Source organism: Anabas testudineus, chromosome 6 (genome assembly GCF_900324465.2).
Source record: "Anabas testudineus chromosome 6, fAnaTes1.2, whole genome shotgun sequence".
In the NCBI taxonomy this organism is placed as follows: Eukaryota; Metazoa; Chordata; class Actinopteri; order Anabantiformes; family Anabantidae; genus Anabas; species Anabas testudineus.
The window spans coordinates 21,204,641-21,223,534 of NC_046615.1; the positions used below are offsets into that span (position 1 = coordinate 21,204,641).

Consider the following 18,894-nt stretch of genomic DNA (forward strand, 5'->3'; position numbering starts at 1 on the left):
TCTAGATTTCATAAATCCATACATAAATCACATTCTATAAATGTAGATTGCAACCTGCAGCTAAGCGAAAACCCAATCCTTTCCTTTACACCCAATCATGTGCGTTTTCACAGAAACAAACAGGTTTTAACTTGTCACTGGTTATTACTATTTCTTACTGTTCTGGATATATCACAAAATCGTACTGGTTGACTGTGGTGTGACGTAGTGGAACACTTTTTTTTCTCCTGTCATGAAAAGATGATCTGGCATTGTGACATCCACATCCAGATTTAAAAAGGAGGGCAGGGTGGAGGAAGTGGGAAGTTGGCTTTTATCATAACGGCCTATCTCCATCTTTCCCCTGCACCTCACCTCCACTCACAAGGGTCAACGCCTCACATCCAGGGAGCACGACGCTTGCAGTCATCAAGCACTGACACTATAACAACTTTAGAATTAAGAGTATCTAATGCATGTGTTAATGCAACTATAATTTATTAATTAAAGCTACAACTAAGGTATTTGAATAAACATAACTTTTGAGTTATTAATGTTCTCCTCTTCTTCACAGTCACAGTCATTTACATTTCAACAAATGTAATTCTAACATTAACTGGGCATTACTCTATCAGGACTTTATCACTTCGTCATGTTTGTGGCACTTATAAAACAGCGATGACACACTCATTCTACACATTTTGTTAATGTCAGTCAGTCTTTCTATTTAGACATCAAGTATTTAAAAAAGTAAAAAAAGCTAATTTTACATTTTTATTTCATTAGTTTAGTTATGTAAAGATGTGATTTTATATTTCATGTATTAACCAGTATTACATCTTACTACCTACTTAGGATAACTTTTTATTTAATTTTATTTTCTAATCAATAATTCATTATAATTTAATCCTTAATACATGGCATTTTTTATTTCTGTCTAAATAGAGAGAAATCTGACTTTGTAAAAAAAATGTGACACAAATATGTGAAGAAAGTGTGAAACAGTGAGCATGTCACCACCAAGTCCACAAACTTGAACCTTAGTTATAGCAAAAATAAATAATGAAAGTATTTTTCTTGCATTAACACATTTATGAGATATTGTTAATTCTTGTGAAGCTCTAATGATTTAGAATTCATGATAATTCATGCACCCTTACCATGCTGCTGTGAGCATAAAATGCCCCGTAATTAGCTGTGGAGAAATAGTGTGGTTGCTTGTCACTTCATTCTAAAGCAAAATTGAATCTTAATTTTTGTGTTTTTCTGGGTAATTTTCTTTATTAATTTATTTTTAAAATAATTATGACTCCTTTTGTTTCCCTTAAATCTGATTCAGCTTCAGGTCAAGTAACAACATACAGTATTTTTTATATATTTCTTGTACATTTTCAATCAGCATCAGACAATGATTTTTGAAAATACCCTTTAATATTTGCTTTATTGGAACAGATTACCCTCTACAAATTTTCATAATTTATTTGTACCATAAAGTTTGAATGGAGTTCAAACTGAATTGATTTTAAGTTAGAAGGTTTTTTTTTTTGTTTTTCGAGTTTTTATTGCAAACTGTAGGTGTATTATTTCCACAGCATGAGCACAATTAACAGTAGGTTACAGTAAGCTATAGTAAAGCTTAGCTGTGGAAAAGCTCTCAGCCAGTTGAATTTCCAGTATCCTTTTCCCCCAACACCTTTGTCTTAATAATTTATTAAACAGGACTGGTGTTGTTGAGCAATGAAGTGAAGCATCGGCATCAGCTGATCTTTCTGCTTAATACCCCATATCCTTGGATGGTTTTCCAACTGAGAGGGATCCTGTAAAACTGGAATCCTTAATCACCGTGACTCTGGAGGAGACAAACCTGCTGCCTTTTTACAGGGTGACCCTGAGGCAGTGGTGATGGTGGAGGTGGTGTGTTGGAACCTGGCTTATGGTGCTGTGATTCCGCATCTCTGGAAATGGGCTGAAGCCAGCCTTCTCTCTCGCTCCCCTGGTCCTGACCTGTGGAAAGCGCCCCTCCTCCGGATCCATCTCCACTGCCCGGGGCCTAGCCAGCCCAGCTCAGCCCAGTCACTGCTCCCCGACAGGGGCTAACGTTTCAGGGTTTGAGTCAAGGCCCTTCTGGAGGTGATTAGCCCCAAACCCATGACAGATTCTTTCCAAGATATCCGACGCGGCGTGTTTATTTTATCCGGGCTCTTTGTGTGGATGTGCTGGACATGAGTAACCACTTGAAATGGGTATCAACTTACATACCCAGAGAGGGAGACAGAGAGAGAGTGAACGGAGCAGAGCCACAAGACATTTTTTTGATATGGAAGATATAGAAATACACTTCGCTGTCTCTTGGTGATTTGTATTGTCAACTGTCTGGGTGTTGCAGATGTTGAAGATGTTGTATGCCTCTAAGCTTTTCTCCTCTTACTTTCCATGTACGCCTTTCACTCAACCTCCCCTCCCCTCCCCCAGGCAAACAAACACGCTTCCAACCTTCCACTTCCATCCAAACTAAGATTCAACCCCACCAAACATCCGTCCTCGTTTCAGAGGGACGCAAGGGTATATATATTTTTATTTCAGCCTGGAACCCCCTACCTCCCGAGCACTTAACTCAATTTCACACTTCAAGTCCTCTACAAAGTCCATCTGAAACACAATCATCTTGTTTATCATCCATCCTCCAAAATAACTTAACGTGAGGCTATTGACCACCATTCATATGCATTCAATTTTACCCTTGTAATCTCAGAGCTTCGATTTATCTCAGGCACCGGAGCTCTCTCTTTATAGCATATGTTGCACTGGCACAGCTGAAAAGAAACATACAGAGTCATGTACAGTGGAGTGTTGGTATGAGTCACTCACAGAGACAGACGTCTATCGATCAAATTTCAGACTCTGCAATTCTTGTTTTACTTTGCAACTGCCATCAAACCAGGATTTTCAAAACACTTTTCATGATGTTGATGCTTTGGTTTCCAACAAAACGGCATATAAACAGAATTCACATAAGATAAAAATTGGCCTTAACTTAGATGTTTTCAATTCTTAAAAGTCGAGATGCGATACAGATTGATTTTGTGGTCTATCCCGCTCCCACCTTTCTCAGAAAGAAAATATCTTAACATGTCCAGAACTGCTCACTTACAACTAAACAAGTTTATCAATTCATCTATGGCAAAATATCTTTATTTTCTTAATGCTTTTATTGAACTTCTAATATACAAATCCAGGATTATACATATAAAACATATAATCCCTGAATGGATTTGGCTATTTTTCACCAAACCCTGGTCCAAGTGAATATGTCCATACCTTAAAGGCGCCCAGGTTTTGTTAGTAGTAGGTAACAGCAAGAGGGGTCTCCTTAATCTATCTTAACAAAACAGAGCTATAAAGACAGAATTTACATTGTTGGAAAATATTAATATACTTCCTCTTTTTCTTTATGACGTTTAAGCATGGAAGATCAAGCATATGGTCCATTTTATTTCTAATACCATTTCACTTCTTCTTAGGGTCTGCACTGGTCCTCATCTATTACCTGACCGTGTGTTGGTTTTTTGTCGGAGAGTTGGAGAGGAGGGGGCTCCAAGTGTCAGTGTCTGTTGTTCAGTTCTGGTCTGCTGCAGACCAAAGCCTTCACCTACCTCCTCTCCAACTCTCTGATATGAAGTCAGAAAAGACAAGATCACTTAATAGACTTAAGAGCACTTCTTAACAGGCGTGACTCCTACAGGCCCCCGCCTGATGTCTTGAATGTGTAATAAAGGGGGCTGTGGGAGGTTGGAGGGGGCCAGGAGGGGGATTTAGTGGAAGGTTTAAAAAGAAAGCTGAGGAGTTGAATCTCTTTATACTAATGCAGTGCAGCATGGATACGAACATTTTTCATGGTGTTCATCTTGTATCGGTGCACACACACACACACACACACACACTCACACTAGAGATTTCAAGTTTTTTATCTTGTCTTCTTAAAAAGTAGCATACTGTGAGAATACTTTTCAAAACTGTGAACAGACGTTACAGAGCCATGGTTTGGATTATACAGTGCTTTATGAAGTACAGTATATGAATAAGGTTTTGTTTCAAAAACACTTCTCTGAGGGCTTTTGTGGACAGCCCGTGCCTGGTCTGTCTGTATTTTCAGCTTAGGGAAGTGAGAGTAGCTATTTCCTGGATTTTGCTGCCCCGAGGGGAATCATCTATCACTTGACATTTTTAGTGGGGCTTCTCAATTAACCCATGAAAACTGTAAAGCTTTTCTCTTCTTTTTACCGCTCAGAAAAACAAGTAAATGGCTTAAATAAATGCATCATTAGTTCCAGCATTGGGCTGTCAAAATTCATCAACGGCTTGAACCCATCTATGGCATCAGTGCAACATAAATGTTTACTTTGAATTATGACCTTATCGAGGGATTTCAGCATACCTCGTAAATCAGTAGCCTTTCAGATTTCTCTTTTTAACAAACTGTGAGGACATTCTTTGGATTCAGTTTTACAAAAAGCCACATGTCACAAAAATATTACAAAAAGCAAAACTTCTTTTGCAACTTTTGCATTTTTTTTTAGAAACCTCACACTTTAAGACAAAGCGTAAATGCTGGGAGCTTTGACCACTGTTCTCTGTCAGTGCAGGAATCCCCAGACGAGCTGTAATTGTTACAATGCATCATGTAAAATGTTGCTACAGATCGAAGCAGCACTGATTACACCTCCTGTCATTTAAAAACATGCCACCTTCACCCCAACTTTCACTGAGTAGGCAGGACACTCATTTGTTTTGCTACCACTGTCATCAAGAATGTGAGTTAACTAAAAAGAGGACTTGAAGAAAAATAAATTGGCAGTAACATTTATTTAATGTTTTATGTCGAGTGTAGTTTGCAGAGCTGTGCTGGGCCTTCAGCAGGCAGAGAAGACAGAGCAAGTGAAGCAGGAACGAGCTCAGCAGTGGCTGCACACCCAGTCTGGTAGAGGCTCAGAGAGGTAAGTTAATGAAGCTCATTCAATAAAGTGATGTGCTTAATAAATTAAAAGTGAATTAGATCCACTGTTTGTTGAAGTTAATTTAATCAAAGTCAAATTTAGTTATTTTGTACTGGGAAGAGCTGCAGAAGCTTCAGAGACAGAAATGTCACATAAATAAACCTCAAACTATCAGAATGCACATGCATATATTTGTTGTTTTAAAAGTTTAGCTACTAGATGCAAGATGTATCCTACTCCATTTAAAAAGAAGGATTTTATTGACCCACTACATGAGGACTGAAGCTGGCACCTGCAAACAATATTGGAAGAAATGAACAGGGACAGGAAAATAAAACAACGGGGGCAGGATCAGGCAGATCGTGACAGATACTGTTAACATTTGAAACAGATAGTTGTCCTGGCATTGTGTGTTTGGCTCCAACTAACAAACATTAGCATTACCATCCCTGACGTCACTGTTTATTGTAAGACACACCAGAGGTAAAAAATGATTTGATATATGCAGAACATTAATAACCTAAACATTCCTTTCTTATCCTCAGTGAGCATTTCTTACCGGAGATAAGCTCAGACATTCTGAATGGAGGCAGAGTTCAGCTAGTGGTGAGTGCAGTCCTGTCCCCTGCAGTTCATTCACTTTAACTCAATGACTCGATTGGAATTTTTTTTTTTGGGGGGGGGGGGCTGTTGCGTGTATGTGAAGTTATGCAGTATTTACCTGCACCAGTCAAAGTCATGTCCCATGCTGCATGTTTCTCTGCTGGAGCCTTTCTCATCAGCTTTGATTTAAAGGAGGAAACAGGGGGGAGGTGAGTCTGAGCTTTAGCTCCACAGTGACACTTTCAATTGGATCAAGTGGCTGCAATTTCTTCATTTCACTTGCAGAAATCCCAATGTCACTTTGGAGCAGTTTGCCTGAACTTGAGAACGATGCTGATGTTCGTGAAGTCTTTGAAGTTGTAAACCGCAAGTCTCCTTTTGCCATTACAGAGCAGTTTGAGTTATGATCACTGGCAAGACAAGCCGCCCCCTTCCTCCTGTTTCTTAGATATATTCAGACAACAGAGCTGCTGGTTCTTGAATGTTTTTCGAACTGCTCTACTGCTTGCGTGAGACGTGTCATGTTGGGCCTCACTTATGTGCGTGTATTTATGTGTTTCTGTGTGTAGTGCGTGCAGGCTGACACAGCATGTTCAGAACGACGCCATCCTAATGGACTGAGGGCCAACAGCAGTTTATCTGCCCAGCCCGGCAAACAGAACAGTAATCCTCACAGGATCTCTTTGGCACATGCAAGTGAGTCTTGTAAAGTTGACAGCGTTTTTTTTATTTTATTTTAAAACAAGATCAAATTATAGTAAATTATGTAACTGTGAGTTTCAGAATGAACCTAAAAAAGGATCAAAAATTTATATGTAAACTCTGTGAAAATTATTCCTTAATTCAATGTGTCACTGTCTTTTTAACCCTTAGTTCCAAATTGAGTTTGAGAAATGATAATAGTGACACTTACTGGTTATGTAATGGTTTTATATACTCAAACCTATGCCCAAACCTAAGGAATCACACATTGCCATAACATCAGAGAAGCTAGTGTGCATATATATAGTAGTAGTAGTATTTTTCTACATGTTTACATGTATGTTGTAGTGTTTGCATACTTGCATCCACGAGTCTCAGGTCCCACATACCTGAGAAACCAGGGAAAGACGGCGCTGCTTATTCAGCCCAGACTGAGTCCACTGGTTGGGTATTGTGGGAGGGATGAGGAGCCATAAGGTCGGGCTGGGGACAGAGTGCGTGAATTTTTCCTTTGACAGGAAACGGACAGAAAGGAGGGGGGTGGGGATTTGTCCTTTCAGACAAGAATGACTGGCCCTTCTGTCAGGAGAAGTGGGGCTCAGGAGATTGAGTGACAAAGATGCTACTGACAAGCTGGCAGCAGATGACCACATTAAACAAGCCCAGGAATCCAAGTGAAGGACATCCCTGTCCCCGTTAACGAAGTCAAATTGGATTTCGATGATAATTTCAAAATGATATCCACGAGGTGCTGCAGCGGGACAGAGTGTCGTCGTGCTAAGCAGGCAGACTGTTGTTCTCTTCATGACTGTGGCCAGGAGAAAGAAAGCCTCCTTGTTTGCACTGATAAAAAACACCACTAATCGAAATTGTCTAGGGTAAATTGAAATATGAATGTATGTGTAAGGTAAGAGCATTTCTCAAAAAGCCAATTAGAATTAAAACGCATATCAGTAGAAAAAACTTTTTTATATTCTTTGTACCATACACACATCAAAGCAAAGGTTTGAAACTAGAGGGTTCACTTAGTTTGCCAAAGCAGTAAAGGCTACATAAATACTCTATAACCTGTTGGAATAAGATACTTGCCACTTGCTGGGACAGTTCCATAAAATGCGTTTCCAAGCTCACAAAATATTTTATTGAGTGTGCAGAGGAAACCACTTAAGTTGCATATCTACTCCCTCAATTTTGTCTGCTGTTCACCCCTAATAGAAGTAATATGATGGAGAATAATGTTTGGTCACAGCGGTCATGTCAAATGTGTGGCCATTTGTGTATCTCTGCATAAATAACAACATGCACATCAAGATGTTAGTTCTGTTTTGTGACTCGGGACAGACAATTGAGCAAAAGTCTTTAATAAACTTTAATAAATTTAGCCACCAAAGCCAGATTGAAGTTTCTGAAAATACACAGAACTCCCTGGTGGTTTATCATTAAACCACAATAAACAAACCATGAGAAGAAGACAAGACTAAAATCAAATGTTGTAATGTAAGACTGGGTATGACTTGTTAGTAGAGGGATATTCTTCACAGTGTGCCAGCTGTGGAGATATTTAGAGTGGGGTCAGTACCTACTCTGCGTGCCAGGTTCCTCCCCACCGTTCCCCCACTCTCTGTGTGGGACAGCCGAGAGCCTGGCTTCTACACGTGGAATGCATCATTCCTGGTAGAAGCTGCGCCTTTGTTCTGTGTGTTAAAGATTTGTACTGATCCCAAAGTGAAGTGGAAGGGCCTCTGATACAGCACATGACACTCCTGGGAGACAGGAGTCACAAAACTTGACTCAGTCCATTTTGTAGGATTTAATATGCAGGAATGTTTATGTAGTTTACTGAGACAGACACGACAGGCACTATCTACAAATTAGTTAAAATTGTGATCTATAGTAAATAAATCTATATTTGAGTAATAAAATTATAAAATGAAAGAGTCAGCTTTTACGAAGTCAGAAGTAAGAAATTCCCAGTTGTTAACTTGTACTAACAATAAGGTCCAACTTGTGTGGTAACAGTAAGGCCCTGTTGCATGTCGGAGTTTCTGACTTGAACTCAAGGCACCTCACTGTGAGTCGTGGCTCCTCTTCAAACAAGTAGTAAATTACTGTACAGTCAGATCGTTTTTTAACATATTGTTTAGTTCATATCACAGAAAACAGAAAAAAGAGATTATTTTATTATAAAATTTTGCAATAATTTACCACAGTGCTTCACATGAGTCCAGAGTACTGTTATATAACCCCACAGAACCACCAAACTGCCAAAGATGTCATTAGAATTGTAAGAATCTTATAGACGGCTGTTTGAAGTCTGTGATGGTTTAGTTGACATTTTTTCTACATGCAAAATAATGGCATGCTCCTCTTTTACTTGGTCTCCAGGAAAAGATGTTACTTCTCCTAAGCGAGTCACGTCTGCACCATCTAAAAAAGAGCGCATCTCCTTCCGAGACAACCCTGTCCAGTTGAGCGGTGGCTGGGGAGGGGGCAAGAAGAGGGAGAAAGTTCACAAGTAAAACACAAACGAAGACATCTTCTTTCTCTGCACTGACCTAACACTACCTAAGGTAGATGTATGTGGTATTGTTTTTTTTTTTTTTACCATTGTAAACCTGATGAATCTATGTACAAATGATGCATCTCTTTTTAAAATCTACTTTGCACCAGCACAGCTCACAGCCATGACAACATTTTCTCTTGCAAAACAGAACAATGAAGATATGAAACGTATCTTTTTTTTTTAGGAATTTAGCCATTAAATATTATTATGAAGTGGATATTTCATCCTTCCACAAAGAAGATTTTCTTCAGTTTTATTTATAATGCTATTCTATCACTTGCGCTGAATCCCCCTGCAGCTGTTCTCAGCTGAAAACTCAAGCTCCCTCTCCTGAAAATTAATTAAGACCAATACGACCTGGGCCAGCCCAAACATCCTTGGGCAGTTCCATTATGTTGATTCTGCTCAAGTATCACTGAACATGATCGCAGCCAACCAGCACCAAAACACATGGAGCAAAGTCAGAAACCTTCAGCAAATGACACGCTTGATATGCAAATGATGGCAGGAAATAAGAACCAGGACCTGTAGTACCTGAGAATTCATGTTTCTTATAATGCTAAACTGTTGTTTCTGTACTTTCTGGACATAAAATATAGGAAATACAGTTTGTAACCATGAGAAGAAATGTGCTTTTTTCCATTACTCATCTGCTTCTCCGTGTGACGTTTGATTAAGCCAGAAATGTAAGTGCAATTTCCTCATAACGTGAATTTATTTAGCTCCTGCTCACCAACAGTGGGCTTGAAACCGCGGCCTATGTGAGTCCAGCACTAACATTGGTGTTAGAGTTAGAATGCTGTTCTCTTTATTTGCAGTTGTGGATTATAATGGTCATGTCTGTGTATTTGAATTTGAAGAGCTGAGGCGTCTGTCCACAAACACTGTCCTGCAGCAATGGCAGGATGGCGAACCTCAGGCTTGGAGGTTCCTTGCTGGTCCGCCGCCTGGAAATGATAACTTAATGAATGTCAAAACAAATAGTCAGAGCTGCAGAGTGGCTCCCTGGAAGGAAATGCACGTCTCTTTATTTATTTTCCTTCTATCTTTCACTTACACATGTCTGGAGGGTGTGTTTTGACTGTACACGAGATGAGTAGAATTGTTGTCATGGAGAGTGGCGTATGCCAGACATGTGGTGGTCCTGCCCACTCGGAGTCTGTTGTGAAACCCAGGAGAACTGTCCTCCTTCGGGGCAACACTAATCCAACTGACCTTTTAGGGGAAAACCAATGAGGTGTTCCTCTGACATCAAACTGTCATTATATTACTGGAGAATTCAGATTTTTATTGCACATTATTAGACATGTAACATATCAATACTAATTAAGCACGTCTTGTTGTTTTGACAAGTTTAGACTTGTCCCGGCTTTTAAATCATTTCACTACAACTGAAGCTTCTGAAATGAAATTGTTAAACTATCATCCACCATCTTCTTTAGATCTGTTTACTTTTGGGTTATGGGTAAATTACATGTAACCTAATACATCCAAAATCCATTGCCTGGTGAAATGAGCACTCCACCGCACATTTAGATAAGATAAAGAATGTCCCTTTTAGCCCAAGGTGCTGTCAGCCTGACCTCAACTCAGCAAATAATGTCAAATGGGGATTTTTTTATCCAAATTGTTCCAAAGACGTCAAGTCTACAAATGCACTGAAGGACAGTTACAAATGATGTATACTGTACATTTTTTTGAATTTTGACGTTGATAAAGCTATAATGAAACATCTTTTAAATAGAAACCAAAGGCTGCATGGAAAGATAATACAACAACTTATACATACAGTGTGCTGGAGTTTCTCTTAGTCATAATAGTGCTAAAGTACTGAGACTACAGTACTGTACAAAACATGACAAACTAACAGAGACGTGATTGTAGAACTAATGTGAAAGTCTAGCAAAGTTCTGGTTCTGCAATTAAACTGTTACGAGTGAATAGTAAATCATGAGAAGACTAATGCAGTTATTAGGACCGAATTGAAAACATTTAAACAGAAAACAAGGTTTTCAAAGAAATAAGCCTGGAAGTACTTCAGGATGTAAATTAAGCTTGACTTCAAATCCCACAAAGATGTGGCTGAAGAAGAATTTTCTGCTTTGTGACACAATTAGCCAGTTCCCATAGCCAAAGTAAAGAAATGAAAATAGATATTAACTCTGAGGAATGTGCTAGCTCTCCTGGACATGTGAAACCCAACTTGTAAAGAGACTCACACAAGCAGAAACGTCTCTGCACTTGGTAAAAGTCAACAACTGGATGTAATATCACTCTTCACAAAATCATTTGTAGGTTTCATACATCTTATAAAATGTCTAGAATTAAAATCTGCTACATGAACTTTATCAAAGTGAATATTTACACAAACAAATGACAATTTTACTTTAAATTACGTCTAGTCAAGAGACCATGATCATGGGCATTATAATTAATAAAAAAAGCAACAAGAGCTGAGATATGATTTATTTTATCCTGATGGATCTGAAGAAAAAACATCTTCCAGGCCTGTCTAACTTGTTTTTCTTAGCAAATTGTTTGTACTTTGTGTATCTTGTGTATTTTGTGATAAATTCAATTTTGAATTTTTAATGTAATTATTTTAAAAATGAAAATATCAAAACTAAAAGGCTTTTAAGTTTTTAGATCTATAATAATATGATTAGATTAGAACAAAATCTGTTCTGTGTAATGCAAAATGCAGTGATGTAATCTAGTATATGCAACAATAGATTGCAACACGTATTTTATAATAATAAAAATAATAATAAAATAATAATAATAATAATAATAATAATAATAATAATAGTAATAATAATAATAAAATTGCATGAAGAAAACATGTTGTAGTTAATGGACATCTGTGGTTTGATAATGTGTAATCTGTTTTTTTGCTTCCTGCTTTATTAATTCTGCAAAACAAAGTGGTTAAATGAAAATATAAATTCTTCTTATTATTAAAATCTGCTTCAGCATTTAGCTTTAGCACAGCACCTGGATTTAGCATGGCAAAGCATCCTCACTGGTTTGGTCTGGTTTTAGTCACAGGTGACCTGTGTTGCATGTCGACGTGAACTCAAATGACTTAAGTCAAGCGACAAAGAGCTGACGTTTGCCCGACTCCTGGAAAAACAAGAGGCAAACAAACAAAATGAAAACAACCTTTGAAAGCACGAATGCACTGCTTTAACTTTTTTTGTACTTAGCTGAATGTTGTGCAGACTCAAATGACATTCATAAGCTCCTCAAAATGTGTGCTTTGGGGGAAAATAAACTCTGGTTGTTTTTATGTTTCGTGGCTAGCCACAGTTTGAAGACATTTCACTAGATTGAATTAGACTGAGTGGTGGCTTTGGGCATCATGATGTCATGTTTCTGCCTTCTGAAGTGACACGTTTTGGCCTCTCAGGCCTCGGTGTAGTTGTGTTGGAAAACGTTCAGTCACATTAAGACTGAATTGAATGATGATTAGTTGATTTCAGTTGTATTTGACGGTGCTGAGTCCAACGTGATGTTATAATAAACTGGCAGTGTACTTGTTTACACTGAAAAGATCTTTCCAGGTGGCTCAGGCGACGTATCAGCTGAAGCACTTAGCACAGAATTAGTCTGACTGATAGGCCCGAAGGTGACCAAGCCCCTCAACTTCACAAACCCATCCAGCATCTACTGTGGCAGGAATTTCCAGCCAAGGACCCACCACAGTGAACTTTTCACATTTTCTCCTCAGCGTGAGCCAGTGTGCGAGGTCATCTTAGAAGCCCAATAAGACACCCCCCTGCTACTTTAGAGCACCTTTATTTATTTTTATTTTTTCTCCTGTGGCACCATGCCGCCCCAGGTAACTACCACTGACCCTGGGGCGAACCAAAGCATGGTGTGCATGGCAGGTGGTGTGGCTCTAGGTGGAGATGTGGAGGTGGAAGACAGACTTTGGTTAGTGGTAACATAATTCCTCCAATAATGAGAAATAGAAGAACCCCACTCTCTGCCCCTTTTGAAAACCTCCCTGTTGAGTGTGTCTGCTCCTGAGAGGCTGCTGGCTTCAATGAAACTGAACTTTCCTTCAGCAGGAGAATATTTGGCTTTTAATTCAAGCTAGAGAATATCACTACTTCATTTACAGGACTTTTGAATGTCAAATATTAATCCCAGTGTGATGTTAAACGAACAGAATGGTTGGACGTGTTGGAAAAATTCTTGCTGACAAAATTGCATCAATCATTTTTCAGACATTTGACACAAAACGCGAATTTCTATGTTGGATTTTGTGGCAAGACATGCGCAACTATTGACATTAAATTTATAGTAAATAAATAAAAATAAAGCACTCTTTTTTTACGAAAGAACTGGATGCAAATCAAATGTATTTACCGGTGTAGGACGGAATTAGTGGATGATGGAAGCCACCGAACCTCGTAGGAATATTGCTTAATTCTGTCTTTGTCCAAATGTCAGAACTTATTTGAATTAAAATCTTATTTTTTAGAGTGCGATTTAAATCAGAAATACGCATGAAACAAATCAATGTATTAAAGCTTTCTAACGTCATTTTTACAATTTCTTAAAAAAAAAAGAATATTAATAATAATATAAATACTGTGGAAGCTTATTTTCTGTAGAAATGAAAAAACGAAACATTTTATTTTTATTTCCTACTTTTTAAAGGTAAAAGTTTAAATGGATTTATAAAATTGGTATACACCAGTTTGCATGTCTTTCAAATTGGTAACATAAAGTAAGCTCGTTTATTTTAAAATCCATTTTATGGTTTTGTGTCCTTCATTTTATTCGCTGTTGGTTAAACTGCTCAAAGTCGACATGAATGAATAACAGCAGCGACCTTCTAGAATATCCAAAGACTCCGAAGAAATCCCATTTGGAGCCACAACTTGTAGCTGGAGATAAATGATTGCCTCATTTTGGATGTCTAAACATGTTGTAAATTTAAGCCAGTTTTGATTGTTTCCTCCAAGAGTCGTCGTGGGCTCAAACTCACTTGAAACTGCTGTTTGGTTTGGATTCAGGGCGTGGGAGGAGTTGGGTGCTGCTTCATATTCAGAGAGGAGGGGGGATCTTTAAGGATCTCATTCTCTTTGGGGCTATAAAGATGTTGTTCCTTCTATACAGAGCAAATTATCTCCATTGGCGAATTATTGCTGCGCACGGAATCACTCCGGTCATCGGTGCACGGCGGCGATAGGTTTCTTTTTTTTATGGTGACATTTGATTAAAGTGAGCAGATTTCGGTTAAGATGATGGAGTATATGGAGGATAAGTTCGCCTTGAAAAGCCAAGCGATGAAGGCCGGCGATTACTACATGGACCAAGTCATGGAGAGCCTGGACAGCGCGCAGTACTTCACCAAGTCTTCCCCGAAATGTGTGCAGGCCTTCGGGCTTCAGAGCGGCGAACACCGCTCATCGCCCTGCGGAGACCAAAGCGGTGCGTAAGAGCTGATTTTCTGTAGCTTTCACTTTTTGTGCGACATCACTGTGATTTTAAAAGAGTTGTTCTGCATTAAAGAGAAATTAAAAACCTACATTTACGGAAATCTAATATCCAGTAGTTTTTATGTCCAAACTTTCCAGATGTTTCACTTATGTCGTTCACTTTTCTTCTGATGTTTTTTGAAATAATTAATATTTTTCTGTAATTTTAAAATTATTTATAACATTTTTATATTAAAACATTTTTTAAACATGAAATATGCTGTATGATCAAAGTTGACTTTTAAATTTAAAATTTTAACTTCATGGGTAGTTGGGAAGTTGTTTATGTTCTCCACACTTTTACTGATTTCTCTTTATGTTTAAATTTGCATTTTAATGTAATAACACGACAAATGACGAGTGTGTGATTTATTTTGAATGTGCCACTTGATTCTAGCCAGTTACGCTGTCCAGAAAACAGACGACGACGCGCTGCACACAGACCTCGGCAGGTCCATGGACAGTTGTTGTACTCTGCGTGCGTCTCCAGTCACGACCGGGCAGGAGAAAACAGATTTGGATGATATGGGAGACAAGTGCGACAGCAACGTGTCCAGCAGCAAGAAGAGGAGACACCGGACCACGTTCACCAGCGCGCAGCTGGAGGAGCTGGAGAAAGTGTTTCAGAAAACTCATTATCCAGATGTTTATGTGAGGGAACAGCTGGCCATGAGGACGGAATTAACAGAGGCCAGAGTGCAGGTAGTTCATCACTTGACTCTGGACTATTTACTCTTTTCTTATTTTACTTTAGGAGAAAAGTAACCATAAAACAAAAAGGGGTTGTTGAAGGCGATAAAACTAATGCGGAGCAATATGCCGCAGTGCGTAAATCACGATTCCCCATTATAACTCTAAAATATTGTTAGTAATTAAAATGTAATTCTTAGTTTTCCTAACACTACTTTCCTTAGACTTGTTTTTGACGCTGTTTTTTTAAACACACAAACCTTCATTTTTAAACATCCTTTAAATGTGATTCTGTTTTCTCTTTTGGCCACAAAGGTTTGGTTTCAGAACCGACGAGCAAAGTGGAGAAAAAGGGAGCGCTACGGACAGATCCAACAAGCTAAAAGCCACTTTGCAGCCACCTACGATTTATCAGTGTTACCCAGGACCGACAGCTACACACAGGCCAGTTGTTCTTAAATCTTATTATTAATGTCAAATTAATCTCTGAGCCATATTCAAAGCTGTTTATTCCAAACACGTGGTTCTGCAGGGATAAGAAAAGTCTGGTGCTTAATGTTACGCGTCTTTTCTCCACCCTTTCTCATTAACTCCTAAATTTATGTAAGTCATAACCATTGGTCTAAATCAGTTTCCTGTCATTGCTGCACAATTAGTCACTTATTATGAAACCCATCTTTAGATAAGAGTCTGAGCACTGATTAGAAACTCTGTGAGGTGTCAGGGCTGGATTAATGGTCTAATATCAGATTTCGTGTTCGCTGAACATTTATCTTGCAGTTTGGACAAAGGTCAGGTACAAGATGAGGTGAGAGCAGATGCACAATGGCATTTTGTCCTTTGGGTAGGTGTTCCCTATCAGAAACCAAGATTAGGCCTCGGAGTGTTGTTGAGACTTTTCGGGTTTTTTTAGGGTTGGAAATATGCAGGCAGCAGCTCCTCAGAGGAGTGTGTGTTCACATGTCAAGCTCACAGAAAGTAGCTTGTGTGTTGACTTTAAAGAGGTGGAATTGTGGAGGAAAATAGCAGCAGAAGTCAGAGTCACAGCTCTGCTATGCCCTGGCCCAAGACCAGGTCAGGAATCTGTTGGACTGTCTTGCATTTTCCCTCACACATGTTTCTGATAGATACCCTGGATACCAGCCATGCCCCTTCTTACAGCTGATCCAGATTACCGTCGTTGAATGGACCGTCCTAGATGGAACTGTGTTGGCAGTGGGTGTTTTGTCTCCCTAAACACAGTGGACATGTATTACATTCTTGTGGGCTAGAAAGAGTTTTGGTTTCTTTTGTTGACTTTGAGGTTCTGGTCATTGTTGTTGCTTTTAGGCAAAGGTTGAAGTCGATGGCACATGTTGTGAAGGAGGCACAGTGAGAATTCTCATGCTATAACCGCGTTTTTGTGCTACAGAGGAAGTTTATATAACGGTCAAGGCACACTTCACCAAACCATAATTGACTTGTGGTATTTGCTAAGATTTTCTGTAAGCTACACTTCGACAGAAGGTGTTGTGCTGAGTAATAGTTGGTTCAGACTATACACATCAACCGTTTTCTGAATTTTCTCAGGGCACAGCAGGTATATTTACTTTTTCATGTTTATTTCTTTAAAATTTAAAATGTGTTTTATTTTTATTGAAATATGACTTGAAATTCATGTTGTGTCAAAGAAGGCGTAGTGCTCTGACTTTATTTTGACCAAATGCAATTTAGCCACAAATGAATTTACATGCTATTCACATGCTGCTTACTTATGTTGGCTTGTGTTCTTGGTTTGATTGAAATCTTGGCAAATGAACGTGAATGAAGTCATTTGAATGTGTTTGAGCTGTCAGCAGAGTCTGTATTTTACAGACTCACTATTCTGTAGCTTTGTGGATCGGAGTTCCTGCCTTAAAAATCACTTGTGGTGTTCACTGTGTGCTGACCAGATGGTCCAGTATCTCTGCTCTGTCCTGTTTCTGTCCATCTGATAATATAATTCATGTGCATTCAGATAACTTTTGCCAGTCAGAGTTTCCATAACTAGGTGTTGAGGAATCGGTAATGGAGATTTCTACCTGTCTCGCAGTATGATGCAGATAAATAAAATGTAACTTTTGGTGTGCAAAAATTAATACTTTTAAATCCCTTTTAGAAAAATAAAACCAGCAGCCACCTCTCTTTTCACAAACAGTTTGATTATATTAATCTGCATAATCAACCTGCATCACAGGCACATGAATATGAATACGACAGATATCTCAAAACCAATGTAAAGATAACTGACTGCACCATATCACCTTCTATTATGCCAATGTGTAGATGTACATAAATGTGGCTTCATTCACTTCTTATGATTTGATCAGTGGTGTCATCCCGTGTGGTGGCTGGATAGTGTAGTGCCAAGATTGCCGCCCTCTATGCAGGAGACCGGGTTCAAATCCCGGCCGTGTCCTACCTCCAGCAGGGGTCCTCAGACAAGACCTCCTTACACTTAGATAAAATCTTCTACTAAATGTAAATAAATCTTTTTTTCTACATGTGTCTAAACACCATCTTTTACTGAACAGATCTCCAACAACCTGTGGCCCAGCCCTGCTCCCGGTGGCTCTGTGGTGTCCTCCTGCATGCTGCCCCGGGGCTCTCCACCTTGTGTCACTTCTTACACGCACTCCCCGCGCTCAGCCACCGGTGCCACGGATCACGGCTACGTGGCCTTCCCTAATCAGCAGAACCAGTTCGGTCACGTCTCCCTCAACAATTTCTTCAGCGCAGACTCCCTCCTCACGCCGGCCCCTAACGGACACCATGCCTTCGAAACCAAGCCTGAGTTCGAGAGGCGCTCCTCCAGCATCGCGGTGCTGCGCATGAAGGCCAAGGAGCACACAGCCAATATCTCCTGGGCCATGTGATAAGGGTTCCTGTGCCTGTGTGAAAAGTCTGGATAGTGAGAGCCTATGGAAAAATAATTATAGAATTAGTGTGGGATCACCTAAAATGTCTCAAATCATATTTAAACATGCAGTTTGTCACTGATGGTGCAGATCTAACAAGTGATATGGACTGCTTTTTAGATCTGCACTGTATGAAACTGAGTCAACAAAGATAGGATGTGGGTCATGTATACAAATTGAATATGTGTCATTTGTGGTTCTCCGCACATCCTAAAAGCTGAGAGGCTGGAGACGATCCAGACCCACATGTAGCTTAATTAAAGCAGTACATGCTAACAGACATTCAGGATAAAGACCAGTGCACTGTTTTAAAGCTCACAAACCAAGATCCCCACTGAAACCCTCACGGTTTATGAAGGTGAGAATGAGCTTCCATTGTTGTCATTTTTAATGGGGGTTGTGCCGTCCTCAGTGAGGAAGAAACACAAACTGAAGGCCCTAGTGGGATTCGACCCCAGTGTGGGTAAGCAAGTGGATCCTGAGGGGAGGGGCCCTGAACCACTACCACGATGCCAAGCACTGTGAATAAGCATTTGTTACCTGCGTCTTACCCCATCCGACCTTGTTCCAGCTCAGGACTGAAGATGAGCAGTGAGGAGAACAAAGTGACTTGACATACTAACATGTCTGTGTGCTTTGCAGTAAAGCTCTGTAATCTCTGTTGTCTGCCGAGGGGGCAGGTTTTCATGTTTTGTTTGTTTGTTTTGTTCTAGTGAAATAATAAGCATAATAAATGAATGTCACTTGACTCCAGAATGACTGCACTTTTTAAAAAAAGGAAACGCTTGTGATAATCTAGCATTAATAAATGTTATTGTCAGCAAATCCAGTGAAAAGCCTAAAACCAACAATGAGTTGATCCCACTAACAAGCCTGTATTTTGATTAAAAACAACTTTAGTTAAGTAGTGTGAGTAATTATTTACTTAAGAAAAC

General features: G+C 39.3%; 2 protein-coding genes across 3 annotated transcripts in view; both read left to right on the forward strand.

The window, feature by feature from the left end:
- lrriq1 (leucine-rich repeats and IQ motif containing 1) overlaps window positions 1-9,081 on the forward strand; it is a 29,959-nt gene extending 20,878 nt beyond the window's left edge. The window contains 4 exon segments of the mRNA XM_026364817.1: window positions 4,868-4,973; window positions 5,519-5,579; window positions 6,146-6,272; window positions 8,664-9,081. Coding sequence (XP_026220602.1) covers window positions 4,868-4,973; window positions 5,519-5,579; window positions 6,146-6,272; window positions 8,664-8,797 — 428 coding nt within the window. The 3' untranslated portion in view covers window positions 8,798-9,081.
- A 377-nt stretch (window positions 9,082-9,458) lies between these two features.
- alx1 (ALX homeobox 1) lies at window positions 9,459-18,600 on the forward strand. 2 transcript variants are annotated; one of them, XM_026366180.1, is made up of 5 exons: window positions 9,459-9,470; window positions 14,097-14,286; window positions 14,731-15,035; window positions 15,339-15,467; window positions 17,576-18,600. In XM_026366180.1, exons 1-5 carry the CDS (start codon window positions 9,459-9,461, stop codon window positions 17,915-17,917), a joined length of 978 nt encoding a protein of 325 aa, XP_026221965.1. In that variant the 3' UTR covers window positions 17,918-18,600. The 2 variants fall into 2 exon arrangements, with proteins under 2 accessions (XP_026221965.1, XP_026221964.1); XM_026366179.1 differs by lacking the exon at window positions 9,459-9,470 and having other exon boundaries at window positions 14,093-14,286.
- Window positions 18,601-18,894: the final 294 nt, after the last annotated feature.

Bases quoted from the DNA above. Each gene is read 5' to 3' on its own strand.
- alx1 (XM_026366180.1), top strand. The intron at 15,036-15,338 runs GTAGTTCATCAC...TTGGCCACAAAG, and splicing joins TAACAGAGGCCAGAGTGCAG to GTTTGGTTTCAGAACCGACG. The intron at 15,468-17,575 runs GCCAGTTGTTCT...TTTACTGAACAG, and splicing joins GGACCGACAGCTACACACAG to ATCTCCAACAACCTGTGGCC.